At 41.6% G+C, this 21074-nt stretch overlaps 1 protein-coding gene across 1 annotated transcript in view; it reads left to right on the top strand.

The window, feature by feature from the left end:
• LOC138663218 (oocyte zinc finger protein XlCOF8.4-like) overlaps nt 1-14593 on the top strand; it is a 57354-nt gene extending 42761 nt beyond the window's left edge. The window contains exons 3-8 of the mRNA XM_069749380.1: nt 3483-3632; nt 3762-3941; nt 4025-4148; nt 4228-4325; nt 4552-4642; nt 12902-14593. Coding sequence (XP_069605481.1) covers nt 3555-3632; nt 3762-3941; nt 4025-4148; nt 4228-4325; nt 4552-4642; nt 12902-13581 — 1251 coding nt within the window. The 5' untranslated portion in view covers nt 3483-3554 and the 3' untranslated portion in view covers nt 13582-14593. The remainder of the gene's footprint in view (nt 1-3482; nt 3633-3761; nt 3942-4024; nt 4149-4227; nt 4326-4551; nt 4643-12901) is intronic.
• The last annotated feature ends 6481 nt before the right edge of the window (nt 14594-21074 follow it).

Below are 21074 nucleotides of genomic sequence, written 5' to 3'. Positions count from 1 at the left end.
TCACTTCAAATGGTTATTGGGGTGCGTGTAACTTTGGGGCAGGGCAGGCCTTGCATTCGATGCATTGGCAAACAGTATGGCAGTGCCAAATAAATAATAATGGGAACTTTGATTTCATGTGGCCATCGACTACGTCAGTTCAAAGGGTTATTGGGATGCGTGTAACTTTGTGGCAAGGCGGGCCTTGCATTCAATTCATAGGCAAACAGCGTGGCAGTACAACATTTCTAATAATGGGAACTTTGGTTTCATGTGGCCATCCACTACATCGGTTCAAAGCGTTATTGGGGTGCATCTTACTTTGTGGCAAGGTAGACCTTGGATTCAATGCATGGGCTAACAGTGTGGCAGTACCAAATAAATAATAATGGGAACTTTGGTTTCCTGTGGCCATCCAGGACGTCAGTTCAAAGGGTTATTGGGGTGCGTGTAACTTTGGGGCAAAGCAGGCCTTGCATTCAATGTATAGGCAAACACTATTGGAGACAAACTTTCTTATAATGGGAACATTTTTTCGTGAGGCCCTCCTGTACGTCTCATCAAAGGGGTATTGTGGTGCGTCCTCATTTTTGGCACCCCTGCCACTCACTGCATAGACAATAACCGTATAGGAGACCCACTGTTTAATAATGGGAACAACAAAGCATAGCCGGCTGATGGCTCTCTAAGAATAGTGAGGACCGACCTTTAAGAATAGTAAAGGCCGCCTGATGGCCCTATAAAAATAGGCTTTGTGACTATGAGTCCTTCCTTCATAAATGAAACAGGATGTGTCAGATGATGTATCACACACCACACGGCCAGATAAGGTTGTAAAATGTTAAAATGACATTTCCCAGTGAATGCATTTGTCTTGGATGAAAGTAATGCTAAAGTTGAAAAACGCATCAAAAACGCTACGCGTGAACATAGCCCAAGTGGTGGAGTTATATTTTTTGGGGGGGCTATCCTTACATACAAGTCATTACCCTGGAAAGGATGTTCCTTAACATATTTCCCAGGAAAATCCATTTTGGTTACGTTTTTGTATGTTTTAGTGTGCACCTGTAAAATTGGCACAACGCTCTGACATTGTTCACAGCATTGAAGTAGGAGTCATAAATGCTTCCAGGGGTCTTCCCCATGATGATCCCATGTCATTTTAGCAGTGTTCCCATTGATTTCCATGATTTTTAGACCCTAAAAAGACCCTTCCATCATTTTTAGGGGGTCGCGCAAAAAATGCTCAGGTTTCCCATAGACTTGCATTGGGCTCGCTGCTCAGGTTGAGCACCTGAGCATTCCAATTTGCCCAACCTGAGCAACGAGCGTCCGAGCCTTTTAGTGCTCGCCCCTCAATAGCTCTAATCCAATGGTGAGATAGGGATTTACCCTAAAGAGTAACAAATTGTGGGTTTGTTATAAAAATGTGTTATTTAGGGGGGTTTGTGTTGACACCTTATAAGTGTGTGTTTCCACGTTCAGGAAACGCTGCGTGTTTGACGCTGCGTAGAGCTGCAGCATCAAACACGCAGCGTCCAGATGTTACAGCATAGTTGAGGGGATTTCCTGAAATCCTGTCTCCACTATGCGTTAAAACACGCATGCGGCAAACCCGCTTAAACGGACATGCGGCACGTCTTTTCAGAACACAGCATGTCTGTTTACAATGCGGCGACGCTCTGTCGCCGCACCGTAAATTTCCCATAGATATTCATTAGATGCGGTAAAATCGCATCTAATGATTAGTCACATGTGTAGTAACTGCATAAAGGCAGCTTACTATGCATGTCTCCTAATTTACATGCCGCCTTACCTGTCACACTGCCGGAAGTCCCGCGTCCACTGCACTACTCACGGTAAGCTACGGTAAGTTCTTGCGATAACTTAGCTTACCGCGAGAACTGCCGTGAACGTGACCGGGGGTTATCTCCGGTCACACTAGGCTGGTTCTCACCGTCAGCCGACCGTGAGTGCTAAAATTTAGGTGATCACTGGAGAGTTGTGTCTGGATGCCAGTTACATATGTCTGCGGTCAGATATACACGTACTTATACGTTTGTGTATGTATGTCTGTATATTTATTGATACACGGTTGCATTTTTTTCATTATCTAAAATGTGTTTCTGGTGGATGATAGACCAGTTATTATTATTATTAGTGAATATTTAGGCTTGTTTTCATTATGTCATATTATTTTGTAGATCACCTTGACACAGGCCTCACTGACTGAAACGTTGGTGCAGTATATGACTGGTCACAATATTTAATAAATAAAAGAATTTTAGTCATTGACTACTAGTGGTCTTCGGATTATTCTACGATATTGCATTATTTTTCTGAGGACTCTGCTACATTTTCTACTGCCATCCCCTTATCCTATTCTTTCTATGCAGCTGAACGCAGCGGTCCAAGTGCCGGCGGCAGTGCCGGGTACTGAGGCGAGAGACTCGTGTGAGTTTCTCGCAAGTGTGACACCGGCCTAACGCCGATTTCGTGTGTGTGTCTTTATTTAAGGCCGGTATCACACATGTGAGAAACTCACACGAGTCTCTTCTCAATACCCGACACTAGCGCCGGCACTCGGGACCAGAGTGTGCGGCTGTATGTATTTCTATGCAGCTGGTCCCGAGTGCCGGCGGCAGTGCCGGGTATTGAGAAGAGACTCGTGTGCGTTTCTCGCATGTGTGATCCCGGCCTAACTCTTTATTAACATTTTATTATGTTTATTACTAAACAGCGGGCTTGGTATTTATCTATCATATCTATTATCTACCATATCTATCATATCTATCTATTATCTATCCATCATATCTATTTATCTATCATATCTATCTATCTATCTATTATCTACCGTGGATATACATGAGATAGATTGATATGATAGATAGATCTATCTATTTAGCTCTATCTATCTAATCTACCGTATCTATAGATCTAATCTATTTATCTATTATATATCTATCTGTGTATCTAAACATTATTCTTCAATGGAGTATGTAAATGAAGAGGTTGGACAAGAAATGACATCACAATTCTTTTTTTTTTTTGTATATCATTATTTAGCTTAATATACACACAAATCTGCATTAAAAAAAAACTAGCCGGTGGTGATGGAGTCAGTGACGGACTCTGGACAAATATGTTTCTAGAGCCGTAGTAGAAGATGAAGATGTCGTCCTCATCATGAAGTAGTTATTTCTCCTGTCACGTGTAATGAATATCTCCTGCAGTATTGCTAATGCCGATTCCAGTGTCGGTAAATGAGACGAGAATTAACGTTATGGAAGATGAGTCTATGAGGAACGTATTCAGCTGCCGACTCCGAGGAAGAAACTGCTTGTTGTCTGTGGCCTAAAATATATAATTTTTATTAGTAGATGTAAAGAAGAAAACGAAATACTGTAAAATAATAAATCTCATATGTTTCCCTTATTATTTCCAGTAATTGTATTATTACACAGGATTATTATGATGTTACATCGGCTCATCTTCTCATTCAGGTCTCTACAATATCGAATCCTCTCAGTGAAGATCTTCTATATAAGAGAATTTTTCTGATTTGCCCATCAAGGATGGATATGGACAGAGACAAGATGGCGGAGAGGATATTACACCTCACGCTAGAGATCCTCTTCCGGCTTACTGGAGAGGTGAGAGATTCTGATGATGTCACATTACATCATTCTTATCTATGGGAATAACAGATGGACAGAACTGGAGAGGTGAGGACTCTGGAAATGTTTGTACTGAGGTTTATTAATGTGTTTCTCCATAACCAGGATTACACAGTAGTGAAGAAGACCTCTAGTGAGAGCTGTCAGGACCCTGTGTCTGAGGGATGGGGAAGACCCCTGAGCCCAATCACGGGGTTTCCACCTCACTCCATAATACACAAAGACATCAATGACCAGAAGATCCTCGAACTCACCTACAAGATGGTTGAGCTGCTGACTGGAGAGGTGACACTGCTGGGAATGCTGGGACATTATACAGTAACGCTATGAAGGGATTGGGTGGATGATGATATCATTCTATGTGTCAGGTTCCTGTAAGGTGTCAGGATGTCGCTGTCTATTTCTCCATGGGGAAGTGGGAGTATTTAGAAGGACACAAAGATCTGTACAAGGACGTCGTGATGGAGGTTCCCCAGCCCCTCACATCACCAGGTAATAGAACTAAATACACTTGGCCTACAATTATCTGTATGTAAAGAATGAATTCAGTCCCTGTATGTGTTTCCTCCAGATCTATCCAGTAAGATGATAACACCAGAGAGATGTCCCCGTCCTCTTCTTCTACAGGACTGTAAACAAGAATATCCCAGTGTTCCTCAGGATCATCAGGTAGATAGAGAGGTGTCATTATATCTCCCATATGTTGTGTAGATGGTGGTGAAGGTCTTGTGCTTAGTCTTGTTTTATCGACCAATATTATTTGCTTAGTCTTGTTTTATCCACCAATATTATTTTTTTTTACTTGTGTAATGAGAACAATGGAGATGGCAGGATTAGATATGATGATAGCTGTGAATTCTCAATCTGTCTGTGACTTTTACAATATTTATTTTAGGGTGAAGATCTGACCCATATTAATACTACAGAGACCTATATGAGAGATGATGAACGGTGTAAAGAGAAGATTACTACTTATAACTGGTCAGGTGAGTAGTAACCACTAAATATAGAGAAGTCACAGATTCTTCTCAGTCACCGGCTGTAGCTGCTTTATCGGTGGTGTAGTCCTGCCGTATCACAATCGTGTGATCACCATTTTGACGCTAGACCACAATATGTTCCTCCACCCAAAACGGTTCAAATGACGTTGGTCATTGAAAGCCCTTTTCTATAGAAGTTACAACCTGGAGGATCCACCTACCCCCTGGGATTAGAAGACGCTGACCGTTATCTGCACAGATCTGTAAACTAAAAAGCCAAATGACCGTGTACGTAGAACGTGCTGACAAGTTAGAAAATCACTTGAAGAAAAATATTAAAATGGCCTCTAAGAGAAAGTGTATGGTAATGATGCTGTTGGCTTCCTAGATCCCTGATATCTTATTAGATGAATCTACCTTCTCTCCCTCCTGTGCTGCTGAATGTGCTCATATGGTCCCTACAAGACCAGGTCCAGTCTTTCTGGCCAAACTTCGCTTTTGTGATCGGTAACATTAAATGTGCAGTGAGGCCAAGTGTGAATTTCTGTACAATAACAACAGAGTTTCCCTTTATCCTGACTTTTCAATTTAAAATTGGCTAACTTCAGAAATGGTCATAAAGAAACTACATAAAAACATTACACCTGTGCCATGATATATCTCTAAGCTGTGCGTAGCTGATGTCTGTAATATACATTTCTTCTCACCTGCAGCAGATGTGTTGGAATGACTCGAGCCCTGATTTCATGGATTGACTCCACGTCATAAATTTCATTATGTTTATAATCCTAAGGAATTCAGATTACTGCACAATCTCTCCTGAAATGGGGGAGCACTAATACTTTCTCTACTCTTCTGGTCAGGACTCAGTAGCTCCAATGGTCCACCATAAATGAGTGCAAGTCCTGTTTAGTATTGGAGCTTGCCCCTCATGCATACATTGTTGTTAAGGATATAACATTTTTTTTTGTTCTATGTCTGTTTATTTAGTTTTTTATATTGTATGAGTTGTTCTGGAATTGGCCTGCCTCAGTTATGTGAGCCTGTAACTTCGTAGTAGTCTTTAAAAAAAGGTCGACTTTGCAATGCCCGAGATCTAAATTTTATTTGCAATATTATAAAAAGTCCTCCTTGAATGTCTAATACTTTTTAAAGAAACTTATTTAATGGAAAATATTGCCCGAGATCTAAATTTACTTGCTATTCTGTGGTGTGACATGGCAAGAAGCATGGTCAGATAGCTAAGTCACAACCAGGAGGGCAGAGAAAATACAAAATTAGAAGATACAAGAGTAGTCAGTAAACAGGCCGGGATCACAACAGGAAACAAATACAGAAGCCGGGAGCTGAGCACAGATGACTGAAACAGAGGAGAACAAGGCTGTACCTGGCAGCTTCCGGCAATACGCTTTGATTTTTAGTAGGGTGTGGGGTTTTCCAATTGGCTGAAGCAGGAATAATAATAATTTTATTTCTATAGCCCCAACATATTCCGCAGCACTTAACAGTTTGTTCATGTAAAGCTGCATGAACCGGTTATCAGTCTAAGTATGTAACAGTACAGACGCAGAGGGCTATTAAATAAATAAAGAGTATGAGAACATGATACGAAGAACCTGGATATGGTAAAAATTTTGAAAGGGCAACACAGGGGATAGTTAGATTATTGTGTTGAGGCAGTAGGCCAGTCTGAAGAGATTCATTTGTAAGGCACGTTTAAAACGGTGGGTATTGGGGATTAATCGAATAAACCTGGGTAGCACATTCCAAAAAATTGGCAAAACAAGTGAAAAGTCTTGGAGACGAGGGTGGGAGGTTCTGATTATTGAGGATGTTAATCTCAGATCATTAGCAGAACAGAGGGCACGGGTAGAGTGGTAGACTGAGACGAGGGAGGAGATGTAGGGTGGTGCTGAGCCATGGAGTGCTTTGTGGGGGAGAGTGATAAGTTTATACTGAATTCTGGAGAGGATGGGTAACCAGTGTAATGACTGGCACAAGGCAGTGGCATCGATGTAAGGGTTGGTGAGGAATATGATCCTGGCTGCATCATTCAAGACAGATTGGAGAGGGGAGAGTTTGGTAAGAGGAAGACCAATTAGTAGAGACCATAGTCCAGATGAGAATGAATAAGAGAAATAATAAGGCTGTGTGCACACGTTGCAGATTTTTCACGGTTTTTTTTTTCCGCGATAAAAACGCTATAAAACCGCAAAAAAACTGCATACAATATGCATCCCATCATTTTGAATGAATTCTGAATGTTTTGTGCACATGATGCGTTTTTTTTCCGCAAAAAAAACGCATCCCGGTAAAAAACGCAGCATGTTCATTAATTTTGCGGGGTTTTTTTTTGCGGATTTCCCACGATAAAATGCATTGGGAAATGTCCGGAAAAAAACGCATCAAAAACGCGCAAAAAATGCATGCAGATTTCTTGCAGAAAATTTCAGGTTTTTCTCAGGAATTTTCTGCAAGAAATCCTAGACGTGTGCACATAGCTTAAGAGTTTTGCAGCATTGAAAGTAAGAAAAGGTCGAATTCTAGAAATGTTTTTGAGGTGCAGAAAACAAGCGCGAGCCAGTGATCAGATGTGGGGGGTGAATGAAAGCTCGGAATCAAGTATGACCTCAAGGCAGTGGGCATATTGCTTAGGAGTAATGGTAGAACCACATACGGAGATGGCAGTGTCAGGCAAAGGTAGGTTAGTGGAGGGAGGAAACACAAGGAGTTCAATTTTTGACAGGTTCAGTTTCAGATAGAGGGAGGACATTATGTTGGAGACAGCGGTAAAACAATCACTAGTGTTTTCTACTGTTGATTCTATTCTTTTTTATTTTGTTAGCCATATACTTGGTTGGTTTGTTATGGGATGTGTAAAATTTGTAGTTTGACATTTTTACAATATTGTCATATGGCGAGAATAAAGTCTCTCTGAGTTCTGTTCTTAGTTTAGAAAGTTCATTTTGGGTATTCTGGGGGGTATAGTATTATTGAGTAGGTTATTTTCTAATGTCCGAATTTTGTTTGATAGGTCTTGAATTCTTTTCCTAGACTCCTTTTTTTTCTTTGGAAGCTATTCCCATCAGCACTCCTCTGATTACCGCCTTGTGGGCGCACCAGTTGATGCAGGGATTAGTGGCGTGATGTCAGGAGAGGAGGTGTAAATCTAGGAGTCATCAGCATACAGATGGTACTGGAAACCAATTCTACTGATTGTTTGTCCAATAGGGGCAGTATTCAAATGAGGGGGCCTAGGACTGATCTTTGATGAACCCCAACAGTAAGGGGAAGATGAGAGGAGGAGGAACCAGCAAAAGATACAGTGAAGGATGAGTCAGAAAGATAGGAGAACCAGGAGAGAACGATGTCCTAGAGGCCAATGGAGCAGAGCATATTGAGGTGGAGCTGATTATCCACCATGTGGAATGCTACAGAGAGATCCAGGAGAATTAGCATGGAGTAGGGACTATTAGATTTAGCTGTTAGTAAATCATTAGATACTTTAGTGAGGGCAGGTTCAGTAGAGTGTAAAGAGCGGGAACTGGATTGAAGAGGGTCGAAAAGAGAGTTATCTGAGATATAGCGGATAAGGCGGGAGTGGACCAGGCATTTGAGGAGTTTAGAGATGAAGGGAAGATTAGAGACAGGTCTATAGTTAGCAGCACAGTTTTGGTCCAGGGATGGTTTTTTAAAGGGACACTGTCACCTGGATTTGGAGGGAACAATCTTCAGCCATGGAGGCGGGGTTTTGGGGTTTTTGATTCACCCTTTCCTTACCCGCTGGCTGCATGCTGGCTGCAATATTGGATTGAAGTTCATTCTCTGTCCTCCGTAGTACATGCCTGCGCAAGGCAAGATTGCACCTTGTGCAGGCATGTACTACGGAGGACTGGGAATGAACTTCAATCCAATATTGCAGCCAGCATGCAGCCAGCGGGTAAGAAAAAGGGTGAATCAAAAACCCCAAAACCCCGCCTCCATGGCTGAAGATTGTTCCCTCCAAATTCAGGTGACAGTGTCCCTTTAAGTAATGGATGTATGATGGCATGCTTAACCCCTTTCTGCCAGCTGACAGAATACTACGTCAGCTGGCAGATCCCCTGGTTGTTGATGGCCGATTGCTTTGAGCGCCACCCTGTGGTTGGCGTTCAAAGCAACCCTGCATTTCTGCTATATAGAGGTGATCTGTACTTCACCTCTGTGTAGCAGAGCCAATGGAGTTATGCATGCTTCTAGCCTCCTATGGAGGCTATTGAAGCATGCCAAAATTTAAAAAAAAAAAGTGATTAAAAATATAAAAAAAATAAAAAAAAATATAAAAGTTCAAATCACCCCCCTTTCGCCCCAATCAAAATAAAACAATTAAAAAAAAATCAAACATACACATATTTGGTATCGCCGCGTTCAGAATCGCCCGATCTATCAATAAAAACAAAGGATTAACCTGACCGCTAAATGGCGTAGCGAGAAAAATCAAAATGCCAAAATTACGGTTTTTTTGTCGCCGCGACATTGCATGAAAATGCAATAACGGGCAATCAAAAGAACGTATCTACACCAAAATGGTATCATTAAAAACGCCAGCTTGGCATGCAAAAAATAAGCTTTCACCTGACCCCAGATCACGAAAATTGGAGACGCTACGGGTATCGGAAAATCACGCAATTTTTTTTTTTTTTTAAGCAAACTTTGGAATTTTTTTTCACCACTTAAATAAAAAATAACCTAGACATGTTAGGTGTCTATGAACTCGTAATGACCTGGAGAATCATAATGGCAGATTAGTTTTAGCATTTGGTGAACCTAGCAAAAAAGCCGAACAAAAAACAAGTGTGAGATTGCACTTTTTTTGCAATTTCATCACACTTAGAATTTTTTTCCCGTTTTCTGTTACATGGCATGGTAAAACTAATGGTATCATTCAAAAGTACATCTCGTCCCACAAAAAATAAGCCCTCACATGGCCATATTGACGGAAAAATAAAAAAGTTATGGCTCTGGGAAGGAGGGGAGCAAAAAACGAAAATGAAAAAGCGGAAAAAGCTCCGTGGGTGAAGGGGTTAAATGAGGAGGGAAAGATACCAAAAGAGAGAGCGAGAAGTTGAATATTTTTGATAGGTGAGTGGTGACAGCTGCGGAAAGGGACTGGAGGAAATTTGATGTAATAGGGTTACTGGTGCAAGTAATAGGGCGAGAAGATGCAAGGAGCCTGATCACGTCTTCTGTGACTGGTTCAAAATCAGAGAGTGAGCTAGATGCAGTGGGGGAGGGAGGACAGTGCATGGTATGAGGGGATTGGGAGAAAATTTCCAGTCAGACAGGGTCAATTTTTTTTCTTTGAATTAATTGGCCAGATCGTCAGCGCAGAGATCTGTGGTTGGGGCCTGCACTCTTGGGTTGAGTAGGAAGTGAAAAGAGTCAAGGAGACGTTTAGGGTTATTGGACAGGGAGGTGATGAGGGTGTTGAAATAGGTTTGTTTGGAGAGGTGAAGGGCAGTGTTGTATGTTTTAAGCATAAACTTATAATGGATAGATTGGATTTTCTCCACAGATGTTCGGGGCACCTGGAGCACCGCTGTAGGAAACGTTTTTGCAGCGCGTGCCAGGGTTGTTGCCATCTGTGCTGAGTTGTTCTATGTATAGGAGGTGCGGTTTCATCCAGGGCACTTTGCAGTGTTTCATTATAATGCTTCAGTTCAGAGTCAGGACATGGGGGAAGGAGATAGGGGCCAATGATGACTGCAAGTTCTTCATAAGATTTTGGCTGTTAATGGCCTGTATATTTCTATAAGTGTGGAAAGTGGGGGTGACCTGAGAAGGATAGCAGTTCTTAACCGAGAATGAAAGAAAGTTGTGGTCCGAGAGTGGGAGAGGGGAGTTTGGAAAATCATACACTGAGCAAAGCCGGGAGAAGAACAAGTCAAGGGAGTTTCCGTCTTCATGTGTAGGAGAGTTAGTAAGCTGCGAAAGGCCAAACTAGGAGGTTAGAGGTAAAAGGTGAGTAGCAGATGGGGAGAGGGGAAAAGTAATGGGGATGTTAAAGTTTCCTATGATGAGGGTTGGGATGTCACAGGAGAGAAAATATGGAAGCCAGGTGCCAAAGTGATCCAGGAACTGATGGGAGGGACCCAGAGAATGATACACAACCGCTACTCACATAGAGAAGGGATGTATATAGTCTGACAACATGGACCTCAAAAGAAGGGAAGATAGGTGAGGGTACTTTTGGGTGATAGGAGCAGACCAACGCCTCTACTTGCTCTGTTGTCCGATCTTGGAGTATGAGAAAAGTGTAGTCCACCATATGAAAGGGCAGCAGCAGCGGTGGTGTCTGACTGCTGGATCCAGGTCTCGGTAAGAGCCAGAAGGTTAAGAGAATCAGAAAGGAAGAAGTCATGGAAGAAGGAGAGTTTTACACACTGAGTGAGAATTCCAAAGGGCACAATTAAGAGACCTAAGACACACAGGGAATGTTAATGAGATTTGAGGGGTTTCTGAATGTAGCAGTAGAGGTGTGTGACTTACTATAACATGAGGGGCCAGGGTTGGGAGAGATCTCCTGCGACTAGGAGGAGGATAGAAAGAGTGAGCAGATGGTTAAGAGACTTGTGAAAGCGTCTCTTCTGTTGAATGGTGGGACTGAATGGATCTGTGCAGTTTAGCAATGTGAAAAGAGCGTGAATGCTATACATAGTAGAGGAGAGGACTGAGGGGCCGATGTGGATGAAGTGTAAAGAGTTAATGCATGCACGGTGGGTGTGTGTGAATGCAGCAACCAGAATATAAATGATACAAATGCATATGGTATTTGTTGCATTCCAAATGTACTGGGAACAGGTTTGTTTAAATGTCTTACCTGTCTCTTGCCCTTTCTAACTGCCATGTATAACTGCAAGATACTTTGAAAAATGTACTTTGAATAAATGTAGATAAATGCCACCCCTACATAAATGCATCCCCAAGCTGTGTCTGAATATAGAGGATGCTTGCTCTTAGATCTATCACTATTTTACCTTGTTAGCAAACAATCAACCAAGTTAAGACAGCAGGAGACAATAAATGAAGAGACAAATAAACAACTTTGCAGGCCTACATGGATCATAAACCTCTTTGACAAAGTTACATGACCTTACAGCATTAAGGGAAATGCAGAGTAAGAAGAAACTATATACCATTAGATATGCTTTCTGACATAGAATAGAAATGACTGGAGACATGCAGGATCTTTGCAGTAGTTGAATGAGCTATATACCTGTATGAAGAGAATAGGAAGCAGATTACTGCAGTTGGACACCATGCAATCCCATACTGCTAGACTGGATGGTACTACAGGTCCCAGGCAACCTAATCTTATTGGAAGGACAGAGCCTGTGCCATCCAGAGTTTCTGGTTGCTATATCTCCTGCATCACCAGCGCTGCCTGCAGAATGAATAAGGTGGCACCTGGTGGCAGAAACAGACATTGCAGGAGCAGATCCAGTAAAAAATGTGACACATCATTTTCAGAAGTCCTAATATGACAAAATAGAAAACCATAGAAAACCATAGCAGTAGAAAACCCAATAAAGTGGCTCAGTTTTGGAAATTATAGCCACAAGGGAATTAATCTTTAGGAGTAGTGACTATTTTTACACTTCACAGCCACTTTCTGGAAATTAGCACCGAGTGGATGTTGGAGAGTGAAAATGGCACATTTGCCATTTTATTACCCTACACATAGTGCCCAGATTGTGCTAAAGGAGACACACCGTAAATGAAGTGGGTTCTTCTCAATATTGTATTGCCAAATACATGGATGTTGAATGTGGTTGGGGCACACGGCAAGGCTCAGAAGTGAGGGAAAGATTTGACTTTGGGAGAGCAGATATTGCTGAATTGGTTTATGGAAATCATGTTGCTTTTCAAGAGCCTTTGAGCCACTAATAATGTGGAAACTTCTGTTTTTCCTCTGGGAGATGATGGACCAGAGTGGGGCTTGTTTTTTGTGAGATGAGTAGAAGTATTTATTGTTGTTATTTTCACCTACTTTTGGGAGGCAGAATGAACAAACAGTCGAACACCACGCTCTACTGGTTCATGCTATGAGGTTTTCTATCAGACTGTGAAATGTCATTGTCTTCGTGAATAATTAAACTTTTTTAACATAACTTGCATGTTTACAAATAGTTTAAGAAGAAATGTTAAAAAAATATTTTATTTATTATTTTAATATAAGTTTCAAGGATTTTATTCAAAAATAATAATTGGTTTTATTCTTGGCAGATGACTGTACCAGGAGATCAGAGGGACAGCTGACATCTTCAATTTTTAAATCAGATGATCTTGAGATCCCACAGGATACAATTGAAGTGAATGCCATTACTCCAGATATACCATCATCCTTTCACAGCAAAGATCTACCATCTGATCCTTTGAAACAGATCCTGTCTTCTGATTCATTACCGACCTCTGAGGAAAATCTAAGTCACAAAATAAGCATTAAAAAACAAACTGATAAAGCAACAAAGCCATTTTCACATTCAGAATATGTAAATAATTTTCCCCTCAAAAAGTCTTTTCTTAAATATCAAAACATTCACACAGTGGATAATAGATTTTCTTGTTCCAAGTGTGGGAAATATTTTAGCCATAAATCACATCTTGTTACACACCAGAGATGTCACACAAGTGAGAAGACAATTTCATGCTCAGAATGTGGAAAATGTTTTACAGAGAAATCAACTCTTATTAGACATCAGAGAACTCACTCAGGGGAGAAGCCATTTTCCTGTTCAGAATGTGGAAAATGTTTTAACCATAAATCAATTTTTATCACACATCAGAGAACTCACACAGGGGAGAAGCCTTTTTGCTGTTCAGAATGTGGAAAATGTTTTACCCAGCCATCAAGTCTTATCATACATCAGAGAACTCACACAGGGGAGAAGCCATTTTCCTGTTAAGAATGTGGAAAATGTTTTAACAATAAATCAGTTTTTATCACACATCAGAGAACTCACACAGGGGACAAGCCTTTTTCCTGTTCAGAATGTGGGAAATGTTTTACCCAGAAATCACATCTTGTTACACACCAGAGAAGTCACAAAAATGAGAAGTCATTTCCTTGTTCATTATGTGGGAAATGTTTTAAAAATAAATCAAATCTTATCACACATCAGAGAACTCACACAGGGGAGAAGCCATTTTCCTGTTCAGAATGTGGGAAATGTTTTACAGAGAAATCAACTCTTATCATACATCAGAGAACTCACTCAGGGGAGAAGCCATTTTCCTGTTCAGAATGTGGAAAATGTTTTAACCATAAATCAATTTTTATCACACATCAGAGAACTCACACAGGGGAGAAGCCTTTTTGCTGTTCAGAATGTGGAAAATGTTTTACCCAGCCATCAAGTCTTATCATACATCAGAGAACTCACACAGGGGAGAAGCGATTTTCCTGTTCAGAATGTGGGAAATGTTTTAACAATAAATCAAATCTTATCACACATCAGAAAACTCACACAGGGGAGAAGCCATTTTCCTGTTCAGAATGTGGGAAATGTTTTACCAATAAACCAAATCTTATCACACATCAGAAAACTCACACAGGGGAGAAGCCATTTTCCTGTTCAGAATGTGGGAAATGTTTTAACAAGAAAGTATATCTTGATAGCCACCATAGAATTCACACAGAGGAGAAACCTTTTTCATGTTCAGAATGTGGAAAATGTTTTGAGAAGAAATCATCTCTTCTTAGCCATCAGAGCAGTCACACGGGGAAGAAGCTTTTTTCATGTTCTTAACGCGGGAAATATTTTACATGGAAATTAACTCTTAATAAACTTCAGAGAAGTCACAGAGGGGAGAAGCCTTTTTCATCTTCAGAATGTTGTTTTTTTAACCGAAAATTGTACCTTCTCATTTCTTGTGTTTGGTCTCTTTACAATAAAAACACTCATACTTTCCTTCCATGCCGGTGCTGATCCATTGGTGTCGCGATTCGCATTCCCGCATTGCTTATCGAAGGGCTCATCGTCCCACTTCGGTGCCATTACTACCTCTGCTTGGAAAGAGAAGCACTCTTAACCCTCACAATGCAAGACAGCTCAAGCCTGTAAAGTTTTGAAGTGAAGGACAGCATTCAATCCAGGTGAAGACAATAAACACTATTGTGCCATAGGTGCAACGTTTCAACCTCAGGGGGTCTTTATCAAGCATACATAATAGTCAACATGATGGCCTTAAATAGGAAGTGGATAACTACCACCTGACAGGTCCGCCCACAAAATTTACATTCATAACATCTGGTGATCATAATAACAATAGAAAAATGTGTACACAGTGAAACATATATAATTAAAAACATGTTACAATGTTACTAAAATCCCCCATTGTGGACAATACTGTTCGTGATCATAGTAGTAAACACATGTAAGAAGTTGGAACGTAAACAAACAACATTGCCTGTCACATCTAAGCCTATCAAAAAGCTCATGGGGGCCATTATATACGCGAGCTGCCTATCACTGAGCTTGTATCACGTCTCTCATAATCTACCAATCCATGCCTGTGATGAAGGTCCAAACTGGGGTACTGATACATAACCAGCCCCATGCAGTGAAGCCAATCCAGGCTCTATGAGAATGAAAAAGGAATCCAGCTCAGGAAAATGTATAAAATCAAAAGTTTTTATTCCAAATTATTTTAAAAAAAGAGAGGAAACACTGCATGTCAAAAATCAGCAAAATCCAATGAACGGAAGGACGACCATGATACAGCTGAACGCGTTTCGAACACTAGGTGTTCTTAGTCCACTTTCCGTGCTCGGACTGATTAAATCCTATGGAGATTACTCAAGAAGGGTGAGCTGAAATTTTGTGTGTGCTAATCCAGGCTCTTTACCTGCTTAACTTGAACCGCCTCCCAGGCTGATCATATTACCTGCTATCCGTGACATCAGAGGCTCACCGCTTAAGGTGAGAGTCCCAAACCTAGTATGCATGCCCGCCGGCTCCATAGCAACACATAACATGAGGAAACATGCAGCGCCGCCACGGACAGCCGAAAGGCATGCCCACCGGCGCTAATACATTACCCGCCCCATATAATAGAGCCAATCTAGGCTCCATACCTACATCTGTCGAACCGCCCCCAAGTTAGTCACATGACCGGCCATCCGTGACATCCAAGGCTCACCTGGCACACCGCATAGGGAAAGAGTCCCAAACCTAGTGCGCATGTCCGCCGGCTCCACAGCGACGCATCACATGAAAAAACATGCAGCGCCGCCATGGAAAGCCGAAAGACACGCCCACCGGCTGCTAGACGCCACCCCACATCCAGGCAGACCAGAGCCCGTGTACTACAGATCCACCAGCACAGCTCCCAAACGCAAAGCGCGCATGTCCACAAACATAAGAGCTTACGGAAAGGTATATACAGACATTAAGGTCCCCCAACTATACATAATAAAAGCGGCTCCCACAGATAACAACCAATCCCATGTTAAAGACTAAAAATAGCTCAAACCCATCTTGATGGGAAATAACTACATGGAGAAAGGTTTAAATATATAAATAAACCGTCTTATCTAATATACCGCCATATCCATGGCTATGTAATCAATACCCATAAGTGGGAATACCCCAAATTTAATAGAAAACCCATCAACTCCAAGGGAGCGGGGACAAAAAAGCATATCAGGCAATATAAGCCAATTCATTATATACCAGTTCACATAACCCATAGAGGTCATCACAGGGAAAAAAACAAAACATATAACCAATCACCACTTAAAAACATATCTATACGAATGCGAGCCGCACGAACCATATAAAGATAGATCAAGATACACATAACAGAAGATTGTAATCAACATTTAACCCTCCGGCTGGCGAGAGCCCAACTTCGATATCCATCTAAGTTCTTTCTTTTTTAATAATTTAACCCTGTCACCACCCCTACGAAGAGGAGGCACGTCATCAATCATCCTAAAACGTAGCTGACTAACTGTGTGTCCACTCTCAATGAAATGTTTAGGTATCGGTAATTCCACCATCTTAGTTCTAATGGTACTTTTGTGTTTGCTGATGCGTGCCTTTATTTCCATGGTGGTCTCCCCCACATATGTAAGTCCACAAGGACAGACAATAAGATAAATAACAAAACTTAAGGTACAAGTGTACCTCTCCCTGATGGAAAACCTCTGGCCTGTGCGAGGATGATTGAAAAAATCTCCCTTTATCATATTCCCACAACACGCACATCCTAAACAGGGAAAATTTCCAAATTTCGTGGGACCCAAAGTCCTCTGTAAACTAACCACCGTAGGACCAATGCCAGATTTGACTAATTTATCATGTAAATTATGTCCTCTTTTGTAGGACAAAATCGGTGGCAGGGTAAATTCTTCAATGTCAGGTAAACCCTGATGTAAGATATGCCAATGTTTCAAAATCATATTCTTCACATGCCCACTGGCTGTACTAAAGGTGGACACAAAGGGGATCCGCTTATCTCTAACCCTGATTTTCTTTTCCCTTACAACAGCTCTCGATGTCGCCTTCACCCTCTCCACATGTTTTCTAATTCCATTTTCAAAAATTTATGGCTCATCTCATCTAATCTGGAGTCAATAATCAGTGACTATTTTTCTCACTCTAAGCATCTGGCTCCAAGGTAACGACTCAACCATATTCCTCGGATGATGGCTATTAAATTGTAATAAGCTGTTCCTATCTGTGCTCTTCACATATAAATCAGTTTTCAAAGAGGACCTAACCTTGTACACCAGTGTATCTAAGAATTGTACCTGTTCCTGAAAATGTGTAATTGTGAAGCTGAGTTCTGGAAAAATGTTATTTAACTCATGGTGAAAATCCAAGAGTTCACTAAGTTGCCCCTCCCAAACTACAATCATCAATGTAGTGCCACCAGGCCTAACAGGACAATTAGTAATCAAATATTCACACAGCTTAGAGTCAATCAGGCCATCAGTCAAGGCCTCATTGACTATAAGCTGTAATTCTCTCTGGAAACGCAGCGTAGGGTCCCCTGTCAATTTACAGTAGACATCAGTGTCGGCCAATTGGCGTACTATCTCTGCTTTATATTTTACAGTATCCATCACAACCACCGCCCCACTTTTATCGGCGGCCTTGATTGTAATGCATGTGTTATCAGAGAGATTGTCTAGAACTCTCTTCTCATCTATGGTAAGGTTATGTTGACCACGATTTCTGTGTGCCCTTCTTAGTGTCTCAAATTCTTTTTCAACCAACTGGATAAATGCCTCAACTACATGGGTTTTAGTAGATGGCTGGAACTCACTTTTACTATATAGACCAACGCCCTGTAGAGAAAAAACATCAATATTCCCAACATCAACCGGACTCATTGCATCTTGTTTTTTATCTGCAAAAAAAGATGTTAAGCAACACCTCCTAAAAAAAGCAAATAAATCGGTCTCAAGTTCAAACCAGTCAGGTAAAATTGTGGGGCAAAATGAAAGACCCTTTTCCAAAACATTCAGTTCAATTGTAGGCAAAGTTACAAAGGAAATATTTTTTCATGTTCTTAATGCGGGAAATATTTTACATGGAAATTAACTCTTTATAAACTTCAGAGAAGTCACATAGGGGAGAAGCCTTTTTCATCTTCAGAATGTTGTTTTTTTTAACAGAAAGTTGTACCTTCTCATTTCTTATGTTTGGTCTCTTTACAATAAAAACACTCATACTTTCCTTCCATGCCGGTGCTGATCCATTGGTGTCGCGATTCGCATTCCCGCATTTCTTATCGAAGGGCTCATCGTCCCACTTCGGTGCCATTACTACCTCTGCTTGGAAAGAGAAGCACTATTAACCCTCACAATGCAAGACAGCTCAAGCCTGTAAGTCCAGCAATTTCTCCTTTCTTAATATCGGTTTGACAAGAAAATAGCGCAACTCTCCTTGTGTTCTCACCGAAGCCCACATACTAAGCAATGTTTGCTTCACAGGGAAATTTACTTTCTCTCCTTCCAAGCCACAGGGGTTTCTGATATGGGGAATGCCATAATCGATTTGTATACCATATTGCATCTATCTCTATTAAACAAAACATAGAGCAATATATACAAAGGCCGGAGACCACATACAAAACTTAAATACGTTCCCTCACTTCTAGCCTGTGTAGGGGTTGTACTCGCTCGGATGCATAGGAGGCACATTCTCTTCAGCGTTCATGTAGGTTTATTCACTCCATAAACCATTTAAGTCAGCAACACAAGGGTAAACAGTCTTACATCAGACGAAAAAGTCCTCAGTGTCCATAGTAGAGCTCCGCTCTCTCTCAGACCTGTAAGCATTCAGGCTGTGCCATGTCCAGCAGGTAAGCTCTCCAGCCTAAAGATGGTCTCTGTGTGTTGTTCAGGACACATGGAAGTTTGTCCGCCCTGACAGAGTTCCAAACACTCTCACTACATGGGCTACACACACCTCTTTACATAAGTGTAACCACACCCAGATACCTGTCACATGGCCAGTCAGGTGAGTGTGACATCACCACAGGTCCTTCAACACAAAACCATCTTAGGTAATCAAACACGCCTCTTAGGGTGGGTTTGTAGGTGACTGAACCCACCCATCTGTCCAATCACCTAGAAGCCTTCCCAATGTAAACAAATCCCTCAGCAGTAGATCTGCTTGAGCAAAACATACCCAGGCTTCCATCACAGGGCCACCCACCTCTGCGATACATACCGCCCATTAATCACATGACCAGTCGCTATGCCACACCTGTCACAGCTTACTGACAAAGTACAGAGATTAGAGGATGATGTACAAGTTTTGGACCATAAAAATGCTCATGAACAAACACTGGATCTTCACAGCTAGCAAATAAACCGTCTGTAGAATATGGTTGATGACAAAGAAAATCATAATAACATCTGGATAAAGGGTTATACCTGAAAGCATCAATATACAAGCGATTATGCAACCACTGGTCACATTATTCAATAATATCCTTGGTGATTCTATTGATAAGGAGATAGAGATCGATAGGATGTACCGTACACTAGACAATCATGGCTCAGATTCTGAGAGTCCAATAAACATCTGTCACACGATTTTTCAATGTAAATGAGCCCATTCTATGATGCCCTGGACATTCCCAGAATCCATATATCTGACTGGCCACCTGCTCCACCGTTGCCACAAAGCTCTCTAGCACGTTGCAGAAGACTTTCAGTGGATCAGGAACTTGATGTGATAAACACAGATGGGAAAGGAACCTGTCAATCATATGAACTCCTGAAATGAAACTTGTCTTATGTGATGAGAGAGACAGTTTGCAGATGTTTGGTTGTTTCTTTAAGAATAGAATTAAATATAGCTTTATAGAGTTTTATATCCCCTCTCACCCACTATATAGAATGTCTCAGTTCATATGAGATCTTAGAAAGACATATAAGTTGAGTTCACATTATATTACTGTAATATCAGGCTGTATTACATTACTCACTATATATTCCATGGTTCTGAAGCGCCCCCAGGGCCTAGGGTTTACTCGGTACCGGGTCCGGTCGTCGTTAAAGGGGTGGTCACGGTGGCAGCGACCCGGTCCGTGACCCTGGATGTCCAAATTAAAGGAAAGGACTTTAAAGGGGTTTATAGAATAAGAAATGTTTGTGACGCCACCTGTGGTATTCGGTCAGAGTTGACCGACGCTGCCTAAAGGGGTCCTCTGGGGAGTGATGGCACTGCAGCAAGGATGGTATGGCTTCCCACAGGTGAAGCTGGGGTCCTCAGGGTTCCCGGTGTAGTAGGGACATATGGTAGATGGTGTAGAAAGAACTAGAGGACACAAGGTGCAGTCTCTTTACCTCTTTACTGGTGTAAGGCAGCTACAGTCCAGGGTAACGGATCACTGGTACTGGTATGGTCCGGCCGGCTTGGAAGCGATTCAGGAATCCCCCTAGTCAGGTGGGGTTGGACGCCTTCCTCTCTGCTCCGTGTTCTAGTCCCTTACAGCCTTGGGCCTCACACAAGGTCCTCACTTTCTCTCTGTCCCCCTTGTTGGTAGGACACTACCCGCATGGCAGGTAACTCGAGCCTTTTTTTACAGGTGTCTCTCAGGTGTATCACAAATCTTGAGGAATGGATTATTCAAGAGCTTTGAACAAATAAAGGCCGATTTAAACCTTCCGTATAGGGTGTTTTATCAGTATCTGTAAATAAGTCATGTGTATGGTACACTATCTAGAATAAACGCCATACTGATTTATAGATATCTCACAATAGATACCATTTCTACAGCCGTGGATACAAAAGGTCTAATATTCCTTATTTATAGGCAGTTACTGGACCTATGTTTGATAGTTAAGACAAAATGGGAGGAGGATGTGGGTCCCTTATCTGAGGAGCAATGGGGGAAAATGCTGTATTTGACACGTAAACTTTACATGTCGGAG

The sequence above is a fragment of the Ranitomeya imitator genome, chromosome 2, assembly GCF_032444005.1.
Source record: "Ranitomeya imitator isolate aRanImi1 chromosome 2, aRanImi1.pri, whole genome shotgun sequence".
In the NCBI taxonomy this organism is placed as follows: domain Eukaryota; kingdom Metazoa; phylum Chordata; class Amphibia; order Anura; family Dendrobatidae; genus Ranitomeya; species Ranitomeya imitator.
This window is presented reverse-complemented; position numbering and strand designations above follow the sequence as displayed.